Below are 14429 nucleotides of genomic sequence, written 5' to 3'. Positions count from 1 at the left end.
TTTTTAGCATACTTATGAATCCTCCAAGATAGTATCAATTCGTTTCACGATATCGACAAACAGTTTTTGTTTTAGAACTTCGACAATGGTGTTCTTCAACTCTGTATCTGACATACTGTATAGTTCGGAACCATTATCAAGTTCTGATAATATCTGTCGTAAATTAACACCAGAACTGTTGTCTTGATCACTGATAAGAGGTTGCTGGCTCTGATGGGAACGTTGATGAACATTGAGTGGTGCACGTTTGTTTGTAGCTATGGGTGACGTTTGAATATAAGACAGCGAAGGGTAATTATCCGACATTGGAGTGAGAAGTAGGCGGGAGTAATCTGGATATGCCACAGAGTGAGTTGGACGGCTTTGGGTTAGAGGTTTGGCTTGGGTCGGTGTTTGGCTTTGTGCTTGAGGATGCTGTGTTTGTGATTGAGTTTGCTGTTTCTGTTGGCTCCGGTGATGATATTGGCTTTCCAAGTTGGATGAGGCTACCTGACTATCTTGGAAAGGGTTTTGGGCTGCAATTTGCGAGGCTCTGTTTGGGGGTTGCTTGAAATCAGACTGAGACATAATGACTTGGGAATCGGGAAATAGAGTTAAGTTCTTAGAAAACTCACCACTCATATCATTACTATTTTCCCTAGAAATAATGGGGAGATCGAGGTTGTTTTCAATACAAACACAGCATTTGTCATACTCCTGTTGATCCGAAAACCCAACTTGGAATCTCACGAGTACTTTTCCGAACATTTCTGTCTGTTTGAATCCTATAGATGGGAACCTAGATATCACGGAGCATACGGTATCAATCAGATACTTCAATTCACATTTGTGCTTTTAATGTTAGGTTAGTACTTTGCAAACATCTCCTTGTTGATAATATTTGAATTGTTACACGTACCAAGGTAGTCCCTTTCCATAATATGGAAGTGCTGATTCCATCTTTTTCCTTGAGAAAATGTATGGACAAGTCAGATCTGTGTGGGAAATGATGCCATGATACTCCATTGTATACAGAAAGCTTTCTGATTTTGAAGCCAAAAACTTCCATTGTGATTTAGTTTTAATTTTCAAAAGAGAGCAAAGCAAAACTTTTTTTTTGCAGTAAATAAATGAGATTTTGATGAACTCACAGAAAAAACTTTTGATGTGGTTGCAGAAAAATATTTCGCAGCCATTGAATGGTACTTTGCTATACACTAAACGAAATAATCTATCTCTTTTTTAAGTTGGAAGTATCAATTGGTGTAAAGCCATTAAATGATCTCTTTGCAAGCCTTTGGAGATCACTTTTTGTGAAGTTCTCTCCGTTAGGACCAACATCCATTTGAAACACACTTTCATACGCAGCTTGGAAATAGATTTGGAGAGCTTCGGGAGTGCCTGGATAATCCAAATTGGTCAACCTTTGAGTCTTTTGACAACCTTTTACAGGCTGTTTGCCTTCAAATCTCTCTATTACCCAAGTAAGAGCAGCTGGTGCTCCCATGAAGAATTCAGTAATGTGTCCACTCAACATTGCCGTCGAGAACTCAAGGGATTCTATTCCCCATTCACACCAATTAGTATACGCTCTCTGGGAACCAGAGAAAGGAACTATCTCGTCAAGCTCTCCATGGTAGATGAAGAGAGGTATTTGTGGTATTTCTGTGTTGTTTTTGAGTGCAAGCGTGTTTGAGTTGATCATGTCTTGAACAAAGGGAATTTTGAATACATCCAACCCTTGTGTAAAATAAGAATCATTCCCAACAAAGAAGTTATCGAAAGCATAGTGAATAAGAGATGGAACCATACAGTAGCTATCAGCTTTCAAGAAATTCTCTAATCTCTCTGGTCTTATCATGTCTTTTGCTAATTCTGAAAACTCGGGATATTCGTTCATTAATCCATTGATTGCTGATGCGATTAAGCCAGCAAAAATATTATCATCTACAGAAACTGCTGTCAAGGTAATATTAGTGACAAAACCCCCTAAAGCAGCTCCCAAAATCTGTCCCTCTAATTCAGGAGCATATTTTGGCTGAAGGGCTGCAGCCCACCCACTAGCCAAAGATCCTCCTGAATATCCCCACATAACCACTTCAGCATCTGGGTCCACACCGGTGACATTGGAAGAAGCAAGAGTAGCCCTTATCGAGTCCAACACTGCATGCCCAGCTTGCCTACCAGCAGTGAATGAGGCCTGGGGGCCTTCATAGTCAGGAGTAACCACATAGTATCCTTGTTCCAATGCTGCTTGCATAAAGTACATCTCTACCTGGGCAATTATTGTATCCATTGAAGCACCAAACTCAAGGGAGTATGACACAGCACAGTTTTCGCTAGAAGAATCTTCTGCGACTTGGTACGAAACCAACTTAGAAGGGTCTGCATTATATGGCTCGATTACAGTAGTGACAATTGCGGTGGCATTTCCTTCTGCACTCTCAGATCTAACAAGGATTTGCCACGAGTTCTGAACATTGATAGGAATGTAGACACTTCTTAGCATGTGAGGAGTTTTTCGTATCTTCAAAATGGTTCCTATTTCAGCATCTTCAAACCCTTTTGGCGCGTCATAGAACAGGTCTTCTGTAGGTTTGAGAACCTTCTGAGGAGCAGCCAGTGCTCTATGGAAGATACAAAGACAAAGGAAAATAGTATACAATTGACTGAAATACATGGCTTTCTTGATATTCTTGGATTGTTATTCTCTATCAATCCTCTGGGATGTTCAGCCCATTTATGCGATGCTGGATTGCTATTGTCGTTCTGGACTGGCATGGAACGTCTACACTTATAGATTTCGCAAAAACGCAAAATGAGGTGCAAAAAATGGTGCCTGTTCCAAAAATTTCCCAATTGGTATATTGGCTGATTACAATGACGCATAAGTATTAAAGAGGTAATAATAATTCTGTAAGTTCCTGGATCTCCCCATTGAAGATCTCCACTTTTAAACCAGGGACGGCACTGAGAGACTAGACGAGAATGTGAAAATTACCTTAGTTGCAGCTATCTATAGATCGTCTGACTATTAGTGTAATCGCTTTTAACTATTAAAATATATTGGATATGAAGCGAGACTAATTGATAAGAGAAGGTGCAAGAACAGATAGAAATTGATCGAGCTGAAAACGACAATTGTATATTCTATGATCCTCTCCGTCCATTGATATTCAGCTCGTTGAGTTTTCTGAACTCCGAACACTTTAAGGCGAAGGGGTCTGCAAGGAGACGTCTTCCTGCAGCTGTATAAAAGATAAATTTGGTAATAACCATTTTCTAATTGCTAAATTGAGTTGTTGAGAGTCGGATAAATATAGAGAATGAGACAAAGAGTATCCGACCCTAAGTATGTCAGCCCATTCAGCTACATATTCACCCGTACAGCTTCATTACATTGGTGATTTTCTACGGTAATACAGTTTCACGTGCATCAGGCTACGGTATGGTCACAATTAACAGTCTAGGATTCTTATTCTTCTTTATGTATTGAGTAGATTGAATAACGAATAAATAATATTAGTGAACCTAAATATACATAGTTGTAATAGGGCTATAGGAAATGAAAAGGGGAGGAGAGTGAGCGTCTATTCCTTGGAACAGTCTCTGCCGAACAAAGAGACCTTGACCCAATCGAAACAGACCAAGATCTGGTTCTTGACAGAAAGACACATGTAGATGTAAGCCGATCTCCAGAACAAGTAGGTGAAAGAACCACCAGAGGTGATGTTTGACCAGTCACCCCACACCAAGTCAGCGACGGCTCTTTCAGAACCAATGTAAGCTAAGGAACCCTGGTGATTGTACTGGAAGACAGGCAACTTTTGTTCCAACTTGGTCAACTTCTTGGTCAATCTATCGGTGTTGTCAGTAGGCTTAGGGTTGGCTAAGGTGTACTTGAGGGACTCGAGTTCGTGCAATTTGGCAAAGTGCTTAGCCAAAAAGATACCTTCCTGGAAAGCGACTTGGGCAGTAGGAGCGTATTTGGTAAAGGTACAGTCACCAAGAGCAAAGATGTTGTCGGTACCATCAAGTAACATTCTTTCGTCAACCAACAATCCTCTTCTGGCGTTCTTCTGTTCGTCGACCTTAGATATCAAGTCACGGGTGATGTCTCTAGGTGCGTTACCAGTAGCCCAGATCAAGAGACCATATGGGATTTCTACGCTTTCAGTGGATCCGTCCTTCAATTTGTGCGAAGCATGAACGTTCTTGTCGCTCACCTTCTTGACCATAGTGTTAGTTCTCAAGATGATGTTGGTTTCAGCAAATACTTCCTTGGTGTACTCAACCAACTTAGCGTTGAACATGTTCAATACGTTTGGCAAAGCTTCAACCAAGGTAACCTTCAATTCGTCAGCTACTTCAGGCATCCATTTCTTCAAGTCCTGGTCGATGTAGTCCTGCAATTCACCGGCAACTTCAACACCAGTTGGACCACCACCACAAACGACAATTGACAATAATCTCTTTCTCTCAGAGTCACCCTTAGGCAAAATGTTGGCAGCTTCAATGACATCCATCAATCTCTTTCTGATGGTAACAGAGTCAGAGACTTCTTTCAAGAAAACGGAGTTTTCAGCAACACCTGGGATTCCAAAAGTCGAGGGTTGGGCACCGACACCGACAACCAAGTAATCATAGCTCAATGAGGTGGTGATTTCATCAATTCCAGTGTAGTCCGCAACAGTAGACTTCGACGACGAGGTGTCTTTACCGGAGTGGCCGGAGTGAACGGTTGTAGATTGCTTAATAGTGACTCTGTTGTTGACTGGATCAATAGAAGTGGCTTCAGCTTCCAAATAGATGACTTCACCGGGTGATCTTCTGGTAATGGATCTGACTGGTTCGACAATCGATCTCAATTCAACAGTACCGGTAGGGCAGGAAGGTAACAATGGAGTGAAAAGGAAGTAGTTTCTAGGAGAGACAACAACGACATTGTACAAAGTCGTGTCCAAGTTCTTCAACAACGAGATGGAGCCCCAGCCGGAACCCAAGATGACCAAGGTTTTCTTTTTCTGGCCGGTTTCGAATTCTGGAACCTGCTTGATTTGGTCGGCAGGGTGCGATTCGTTGTAGACCTTGTAGCCGACAAAACCAACAGATCCAGCAACAGCCAAAAGGGTCGTGAGCTTAGTGTAGCGCCATGTTTTGGCGAAAAAGCCCTTTTGTTGGACCTTGATAGCTTGAGGAGCCGAGGACTGGTTGAGGATCCTGGTCGAAGAGCTGAGAAGACGTCTGGCACCGGTTCTAAACATGTCAATTGAGATGCTAGCCTACAGTGATGTCAGCGAAATTCTAACAGAATAGGAAGTCTGGAAGAAGCAAGTCAAAATTGAAAAATCAAAATCGAAATCGAAAGCAAAATTCAAATTTTGGAAAGAAGTTTGCGGTTTTACCAGCGGCTATTCATCTTATATAAAGTCGAAATGCTGATATCGACACGCTTGGAAAAATAAAATTTCAATTAATATTTCTCCTGATTAGCGCCAGTACGAATTAGAATTCATGGCGCGAAAAAAAAAATCGTTCGGAGTTTGATCAACCGAGATTGGTTTCCATCGCAGTGATGGACCGGATATGTCTGGTCGGAACTATTGGAGGGTTGAAGGTGCATTCGAGGTATTTTATCCAGCCCAGGTTTCAGTTGGCTGGATCTTGCTGATCGGTAACTTTCGGCATCTGCGCTACTGGAATGGTAGGACCTTTGGCTGATTATCAGAATCAGAAACTGGATCGACATTAATTTACGGCTGTTAGAGCTAAAACTAGTGACTGAAAACTGATTGAATTAAAGTTGAATCTGTTCGCAATTTTTATTCCTTATTTTACACTGCTATTTGACTCTTTATTGTTACTCTCTTCATTATTGGCTCTTGACTCACTTCAATCTCTGCGTCTACCTTTTTTTTCCTCATCTCATTACACAAGGCGGGGGCCACCCCTCTCCTCTGCCCCTCTAAACTGTGTGCTTGCTTTGGACAATAATCTAGTCTAACCAACCAATAGGACCTAACCATTTTTTGACACAGGCTTAGATGGTGGAAGTATCGGTGAAATTCAACAACTACACACATCTAGTCTTCTTGTTTCCGCGCTTTTAGTGCACTATTGTAGTGGTCTTTTTATCTTAGCCAAATATGGTCGGACCGGATCCATTAGACTGCATCTCTAGTAATTCTCACCGTACGTTCCCATGCAATTGCACCGTAGCCCTCGGAATTTTGCATGGTCCGAAAGTTTCAATTGGATGGCCCTCGGAAAAGATAATGTCGTACTCCAAATTTATTTTGCACTACCCGCACAAACAGTTTTACACCATTTGTATAGTATTTCTTGTAGCAAATGAGGTGAATTATTGCACCATTGCTTTTGGTAAATTGCCAACCGTTGAAATCGATTTTGCATTTCTTTAGAGAGAAAGATACCTGTTTCGTATTGAAAAAAAAAAAAATAACAAAAAAGTAAACATAAATACAAAAATACGATATTAAAGTTAAAACCTAGAACTGAAGTGGTTCTTTTCGCAAGCAAGTCTGAAAACAATCAATTGAATGCTGGACATTCTGCAGAAAAAGTTCCGTTTGCATAGATAAGACAGCCTCTCGAATACGTGAACTCAAATCTTCTCCTTGGCGGAACTTTGCTCTCGACAACCTCTTCTTCAATTGCCCCCAGAAATTTTCAATAGGATTTAAATCGGGTGAATAAGGAGGCAAGTATTGCAATCTATAACCTCTGCTTAGAATTATTCTCTAAATCGAGTGATTTTTGTGAACACTTGCATTGTCCATGATGAGGTAGCAGTTCCTATACTCAGGGTAGAGATCCAATGTCAGAAGGACATCAAGAACAAAATACTTGAAATGCCCTGTTGTAGTACCTACTGATTCATCTCTATCTTCATTAGCTTGATCTCTTCTGGCTGAGGCAGTTTTCCTCTTCTTTGCGACGTTCCTGAATGGCTTTTTCAAGTTGAGTTGTACAATTCCCTTCGAGTTAACAGCACCCATGACAGTTCTGTTTTCCGATTTGCCAGTTACTCTAGAAACGGGAGTAACACTAGATGAAGCCCAACCATACAGAGGAGACATATCAATTTGAAAACCTGCCTCGTCTATGAAAATACAGTTGTTGTACTAGTCGATATCAGATCTGTTAATAAGGCTAACATAATCATACCGCTTGTCAATCATCCACTCTGTATTTCGAGCAAATGGCTCCTTTCTAATCTTTTTGAACGTGAAATGAACATTATCGCTGAGAAATCGACCCAAAGTTGATTCACTCACACGAAGACCTTCAAAGTGGTCCAGTAAGTCAGAAATCATCATGTCAAGAGACAATGTACAATCATCCACAAGTTTTGACTTAAGAAAATCCTCGTGGTTTCATTCAATTTGTTTGACTTCTGCTTCCTGCCTCTTGCAAGTTCAAACGGCAACTTTTTGGACTTTTTATAGTCTCTTACCCATCTTTGCCCAGTGTTTTCTTGTATTCCATGAGAACGAGCTATTTTGGCAACCGAGGACCCTACTTGCGCTGTTATATCATCAGAAAATCCCGCCACTTGCTCTAGAGTGTACTTTCTATAAGGAGCCTTCTTATCTTTGGCATCTTTTTCTTTAGCGTGAATTGATTATTGACTATCAATTTCATTTACGGACTCAAGTAAGTAAGCCAGTCTGCCTACTGTTCTTCGCTGGCGTACCATCATTTTGATAATTTCGTCATCACTGTCTTCGTCCATTCCTTCGAATGAATAAGTTTCAGAATCACCAACAAGTGAATTGATTTGCATTAACTCTTCTCTTAGATGAGGTGGCTTCGTTAAGATTTCTTCTTGAGACCTTCTGTTCAAATAAGCTTGAAGAATAATCAAGCCGTCCAGAGGCTTTAATTCGTCCAAGTATCCATGGTCGACCATAGACTTGCCCAGTTCGTTGGTTATCTTACCAAGACGTCCTCGAAATGAAAGGACATTCTCTGTAATCCTGACCTTGTGAACAACAACTGGAAGTCATATTTGCTTATCTCTTCTTTCCAGAGGAGCTAAGGGATGGAATTTAATTGAGGCACGTCCATTTGTTTATGGTACAATACAGTCCGCTAACCCTTTAATATTGTGCTCATGGTCCTTCAATATATAGTAACTTCTTCATACAATAATCTGTGTCTACTAATACAAAATTCACTATGTATTCGCACAACTATTTTTGACTATACGGTGTAACAATCTTAAAGAACGACATGCAAATTGAAGTATATGTAAGGCTAAATTATGTAACTAATAAAATTGAAGAATTCAATAGAAATAGGCAATCATCATCAAGATAATGGATCCTACAGTTCCAGAAAGCTTATCAGCAGCATTTCCAAGTGCTTCAACAGTCCATACTGATACTGAAGTCGAAATTGATTCTGGAGAATTTGAATTTTGAGAAAGTAATGAGACGCTAGGAACAATCATAGAAGTCGAAATACTCGAAGAGACCGGTTCAAATTCCGAAATTGTGTTACCAGGACTGTGAATGCCAGCAACTCCTGTTCCAGCAGCTGCTGTATTCACAGTATTAGTTGGTGAACTTCCCTTACCTGCTGAACCTCCAGTTGCCTGTGGATTGTTTCCTAAAGGTGAAGTTAATGTATGAGTTAAGAGCACCGGTAACTGGCTCTTTAAACAATGCTTGGTGCAAGCCAAAGTCTCCACTGAAGTAAATGTCGTTAAGACATCAATAGGCATAACTGAGACCGTTTTCATTGTATGAAGATTTGTTGTCAATTCCGTGGTTTTGACGGGACAGTTGGTTACAGAACTTGGACATTTGGTAAGTGTGACTATTTCAGTCGAAATAATCTCAATCGAAATAGTCATCGATTGGCTTCCAGATACAGGGCAATAGGTTGTTACTAATGTCTTAGGAATGGTGACGGTTCTGATAGATTCAAGAGGACAATTAGTTATTGTACTTGGACAATCTGTGATTGTAATAACTTCGCTTGTTAAAAGTGTAGCAGTTGTCAACAGACTTGAAGAGTCGAGGGTATTTATGTTGGCAACCAGTTGACTTTGGGAGTTCTCATCTGGTGCAATTGAAGTAGATGACCCATCCAAGATAAGCAGCAATGAACCGAGCATACAGCTTGGATCAACTTTCGTAAGTTGTAATGGGACGTCCAACGTTGGACAAATGTAGAAGTCCAGCTGGCCGTTAAATTCCAAAATTGGATCCCCGATGAATGAGAATCCACCAATAGGTTCAGAACTAAGGTAGAATCCTATAGCATCTGCATGAACGTACAAGCTTTGAACAGTAAGGTAACCTTCAGGAAGCTTCAATTCAAATTCAGAACCTGTAGTTACATCTAATATCATTCTGCTGTCTTGTACTAGAACCAATTCCTCGAATTTATTTGGAGGAGCAGCGATGGCTGTTAATTGGAAGTTGTACGACGTCGTCTTTGTTACTGGAACCAGAGAAGCTGGAACCAGAGAAGCTGGAATCAGAGAAGCTGGAACCAGAGAAGCTGGAATCAGAGAAGCTGGAACCAGAGAAGTTGGAACAATAGAAGAAGGAGTAAGTGAATCTGTGATCTGGAGAGAACCTGAAGAGAAATCAATAGAAACTATAGATGAATCTCCCTCTGAAGAAGTACCAGAATTATCATTGCCGATAGAAGAATTAACATCTGCAGAAGATCTAGGAGTGGTTTCAGTACTAATATCAGACGAAGTACCATGAGAAGTGCCCGTAGACATGCCAAGTGAAGTATCGTAATTTCCAGCAGATGTACCAGCAGATATACTAGCTGATGCACCAGTTGATATACTAACTGCAATGTCACCGGTGCTAATAGAAGTTGCCACAGACGATCTAACAGATAATTGACTGGAAGTACTATTAGAAAAGCTAGAATAACCCAATCCAGTATCCAGTGTTGAATCAATACTTTGACTTTCCGTTTGTCCTACTGAAGAATAATTTTCATTAGTAGAAGTCTCAGAAGTAGAAGTATGGTCTTGACTTGAGGTAGCCAGTGGTGTACTAGATGACGAACTTCCAACTTGAAGTTCGACTGCCAATTGCAACCCTACACAGCTTCCACCATTAACAGGGGAAAGGACGAATCCTCCATCGTCTCCATAAGGGCATCTAAAGAAAGCTGACTGTGAATTAAATGTCAATTGACTGTTTTCGTCATAACCCCAACCAGATATTGGATCTGGTCCGAGATAGATTCCTTTTACAGGATCTGGTGCTTGAACATACAAGCCGTTGTCTGCTGCGAGATAACCTGTATCGTTATCATAATTGAAGACAACATCCGGCCCGCCAAGATCAATGCCCAAGATGTAGACCTCTTCTCTTTTGGCTAAGATTGGCAAGCCCGATTCTAATTCAACCAATAGTGCTTCAATGTAGGCTAAGAGTCCGTCTATAATTGCAAGCAACTTAAATACGTCAGTCGGAGGAGGAGAAACTGATGTAGATATACTTGGAGTAGGAATGCTTGAAATGACTGAAGAGATAGAAGTCAATTTCGATAACGAAGAAGCGGTAGACTCCTTGCTTTCTATGGTTGACTCTGGTAATGAAGTCCATTGCAGTGAGGAAGAGATGTACCCCCTTGAATCTGAAACCAGCGATATACTGCTGAACTTAGAACTCAATAAACTCGTTAAGGAAGAGTATTCACTATTTGCCAGACTTGCCACACACATGGAGTTAATACTATCTTCAAGTATTTGTATCATGAAGGTTGGGCAAATGAGACCATCTTGATTGAATCTTGGGTCCTTCATGACGTAAGTATCCGTCCCATCTATAGAACAAGCTTGAAATATTGTGAGTCCAAGAAAACTTAAAATATGTCCTCCGTTGTATTCTACAATGCTCCATCCTTCTACAGCGTGAGATTCGTCATCGGCTGTCATGAAAAGGTTTTCGCTAATCGACAAATAGGTGTTGGCATATGATATCTTACTAGATTCTGGATCATAGGCAAAGTCACCTGTAACTCCATCGGTAGATACAGCAAACATTGGTACACCACTGACCGTGGCAATAGCAAATGACCCCATTACACCATAAGTTATTCCCTGAGGATCGGCATCAAACTCTTCAACGCAACCGGGAGTTGGAGCACCTGAAGTAAGAGTTGGAGCACTTGAAGTAAGAGTTGGAGCACCTGACGTAATGATTGGAAGTTCCGAAGAGGACGACAACTGAAATGATTCGGTTGGTGTGGAACTAATTGCAGAGTGCGTAGATGAGGCATCTAGCAGACATACAGAGTTAATGCTATCTTCAAGTATTTGTATCATGAAGGTTGGGCAAATGAGACCATCTTGATTGAATCTTGGATCTTTAATGACGTAAGTATCCGACTCATCTATAGAACAAGCTTGAAAAATTGTGAGTCCAAGGAAACTCAAAATATGTCCTCCGTTGTATTCTACAATGCTCCATCCTTCTACAGCGTGAGATTCGTCATCGGCTGTCATGAAAAGGTTTTCGCTAATCGACAAATAGGTGTTGGCATATGATATCTTACTAGATTCTGGATCATAGGCAAAGTCACCTGTAACTCCATCGGTAGATACAGCAAACATTGGTACACCACTGACCGTGGCAATAGCAAATGACCCCATTACACCATAAGTTATTCCCTGAGGATCGGCATCAAACTCTTCAACGCAACCGGGAGTTGGAGCACCTGAAGTAAGAGTTGGAGCACTTGAAGTAAGAGTTGGAGCACTTGAAGTAAGAGTTGGAGCACCTGACGTAATGATTGGAAGTTCCGAAGAGGACGACAACTGAAATGATTCGGTTGGTGTGGAACTAATTGCAGAGTGCGTAGATGAGGCATCTAGCAGACATACAGAGTTAATGCTATCTTCAAGTATTTGTATCATGAAGGTTGGGCAAATGAGACCATCTTGATTGAATCTTGGATCTTTAATGACGTAAGTATCCGACTCATCTATAGAACAAGCTTGAAAAATTGTGAGTCCAAGGAAACTCAAAATATGTCCTCCGTTGTATTCTACAATGCTCCATCCTTCTACAGCGTGAGATTCGTCATCGGCTGTCATGAAAAGGTTTTCGCTAATCGACAAATAGGTGTTGGCATATGATATCTTACTAGATTCTGGATCATAGGCAAAGTCACCTGTAACTCCATCGGTAGATACAGCAAACATTGGTACACCACTGACCGTGGCAATAGCAAATGACCCCATTACACCATAAGTTATTCCCTGAGGATCGGCGTCAAACTTTTCAACGCAACCGGGAGTTGGAGCATCTGAAGTAAGAGTTGGAAGTTCCGAAGAAGGCGACGACACTGAGCTCACACTCTCAGAGTGCGACTCACTTTCCACTGAACTGACAACCAGAGATGGGGTTGGAGGACAGGTAGATGACAATTGACCATATTTTAATATGACTGTCACCGGCTGACATAGAGGGTACTCCAATAGCTGTTCACTGTCCGTAAGCGTAAATGGTGTAGAATCATCTCCGTAGTTACATGCATAGAATGGCCAGGGGTAAGCCAATTCAAATTCATTTCCTACTTGATTAACTTGCCAGCTGTACATTGGTCCAGATCCAAGATGGAATCCGTTAAGAGCAGGATTTTGTAGATATGGACCTTCGTCGTACACTTGTTGTCCAGAAGGATAAGATCCTTCGACCATAATGTAGCCTACTCTCATTGTAGTATCGTAGTAGTAGTCGAATACGGAAGATCCTCCGACTGCTGGCACTACGAAATTGTCTACCAATTCCATACCCAATTGAACATCATCAAAATTCTCCCCTCTGATAAACATCTCAAACAGACAGAGAGACTCCACTAATGGAATTGGAGTTGCTGTAGGACTGCCAGTAGAACCAGAGCTGGTGGATGCAGTTGACGATATGGAAGTTGTGCTTACAGAAGAAGTTGAATCGCTGATCTCGGAGGTGGAAGGGTTTGGAATAGCTGCAATGTCACTAGATGATGATGTAGTTGAATGATCGGTATCAGTGGGTTCGTCGCCGTCATACAAATAAATTTGCATGTTAATACTTCCACAGTACAAAGAATTAGAATTAAATGTATTGATAGTGAAAGAGTTCGTCGTTCCAAATTGACACAGAAAAAAATAGATACTTCCATCTAATGACAAATACGTAACTTGATCAGAAGCAGATACAGATGTTGAAAACCCACCCTGTGGAGTTGAAGAAAGAGTAAGCCCCATTAATGAGTCAAGGACAACGTATTGATCCTCTGCAATATTACAGGTAAGGTAACCGGAGCTAGGATCCAAAGTGAAAACCACTACATCTGTATCGAAGTCGAACCCAAACAAAACATACGAAGATGGTGTCCTTTTATTGATATTTGCAGACTCGGAAGTGGGCAATGGTTGGATTTCAGTTTTGTCTTCTCTTTTGCCGTAGACAGTTGTGCTTGTTTGATATTCACCTGTTCCTTCATAGTAGTTCATATAGAACCCATCAGGGTTGGGTGAATGATTATCAAGAAAAACAGCCCTCAATTCGAAGGATATGAGTGAGTCACCACATGATGCTAACGCTAGTAGCCAAAATATCGGAATCAATAAAGAAATGAACTTCATTGTGTCTGATAGTTAAAACATTATTAGCTCAGAATACAGTAACTTTTAGAATATATTAGGGACATTAAATAGGAGTGAGGGGGCCAGCCCCATTTTCAGATTACGGCCATCTCGCTAATCCCTATTCACATTGCTGATATTGTAGCGCCGCAAATTCCATTTAATTATGGATCATATATCTAAATTATCACCTATTTTCATAAACCGTACTATATTTCTCGTACATGGTTTTGTTCCAAACTTATTTTTCATTATGTTTGATTATAAAATAATCTAACGGAAACCGCTATTTATCTGAAGGGTTGCAAAATATCTTGCTGCGTCAGTTTACGATTGTAACACAAAGATCTGAAATTTTCCGCAGCTGTATAACGTTCCAAATACGATGCTTAATTAGTGTGCGCAAAAGATATGAATGATGAAAATTAGTTATATTACCTCCATATCTATTCAATGGACTTTTCATGCTGCACTCATCAAATTCATTTCTTTAGTCAATTCGTTTCAAACCTCGTCTGTGGCATAAATATGGTGGCACTACTGTTAGAAAATATATATTATTTTGTAGATTTTGCGAATTTATTTCCAATGATGTTCAAGGCGGGTTTCTAAGCGATGTAATCTCGTACAATAATGACTTTAGCACACTGCTTTGGATACGGGGTAAACACGGCGTTTTGATAGTTTCAACAGCGATCTGATTGCCAGTTTTGGTTCAAGTCCCTTTTGTTTTCAAGAAGTACAATCCTTATCAATGTCAAAAAATCGGATGACGTAATATCATCAAAAGTATGACAGAAGAAACTTATAA

The 14429-nt window shown here is 40.6% G+C and overlaps 4 protein-coding genes across 4 annotated transcripts; all 4 read right to left on the bottom strand. All coding sequences in view use genetic code 12, as the record gives it.

The window, feature by feature from the left end:
• Positions 1-12: 12 nt before the first annotated feature.
• On the bottom strand, positions 13-1005 carry PICST_28953 (predicted protein; the record flags this gene model as incomplete). Its single annotated transcript, XM_001386792.1, has 2 exons — positions 13-778; positions 899-1005. The coding sequence occupies 2 exons, from the start codon at positions 1003-1005 to the stop codon at positions 13-15; spliced, it is 873 nt and encodes a 290-aa protein (XP_001386829.2).
• A 205-nt stretch (positions 1006-1210) lies between these two features.
• Positions 1211-2659, bottom strand: PICST_28952 (predicted protein; the record flags this gene model as incomplete). Its single annotated transcript, XM_001386791.1, has 1 exon — positions 1211-2659. One exon carries the CDS (start codon positions 2657-2659, stop codon positions 1211-1213), a length of 1449 nt encoding a protein of 482 aa, XP_001386828.2.
• Positions 2660-3439: 780 nt separating this feature from the next.
• Positions 3440-5397, bottom strand: NDE1 (NADH dehydrogenase). The gene has a single exon (XM_001386790.1). It carries the CDS (start codon positions 5241-5243, stop codon positions 3570-3572), a length of 1674 nt encoding a protein of 557 aa, XP_001386827.1. The 5' UTR covers positions 5244-5397; the 3' UTR covers positions 3440-3569.
• Positions 5398-6740: 1343 nt separating this feature from the next.
• On the bottom strand, positions 6741-13618 carry MUC1.6 (Mucin-like not chitinase - possible cell wall mannoprotein; the record flags this gene model as incomplete). The annotated part of the gene is made up of 5 exons (XM_001386789.1): positions 6741-7102; positions 7278-7285; positions 7457-7497; positions 7697-7936; positions 8333-13618. The coding sequence occupies 5 exons, from the start codon at positions 13616-13618 to the stop codon at positions 6741-6743; spliced, it is 5937 nt and encodes a 1978-aa protein (XP_001386826.2).
• Between the last annotated feature and the right edge of the window lie 811 nt (positions 13619-14429).

This window comes from Scheffersomyces stipitis, chromosome 1, assembly GCF_000209165.1.
Source record: "Scheffersomyces stipitis CBS 6054 chromosome 1, whole genome shotgun sequence".
NCBI lineage: Eukaryota > Fungi > Ascomycota > Pichiomycetes > Serinales > Debaryomycetaceae > Scheffersomyces > Scheffersomyces stipitis.
The sequence above is the reverse complement of the archived record's forward strand: the minus strand, read 5'-3'. Positions and strand labels throughout refer to the sequence as shown.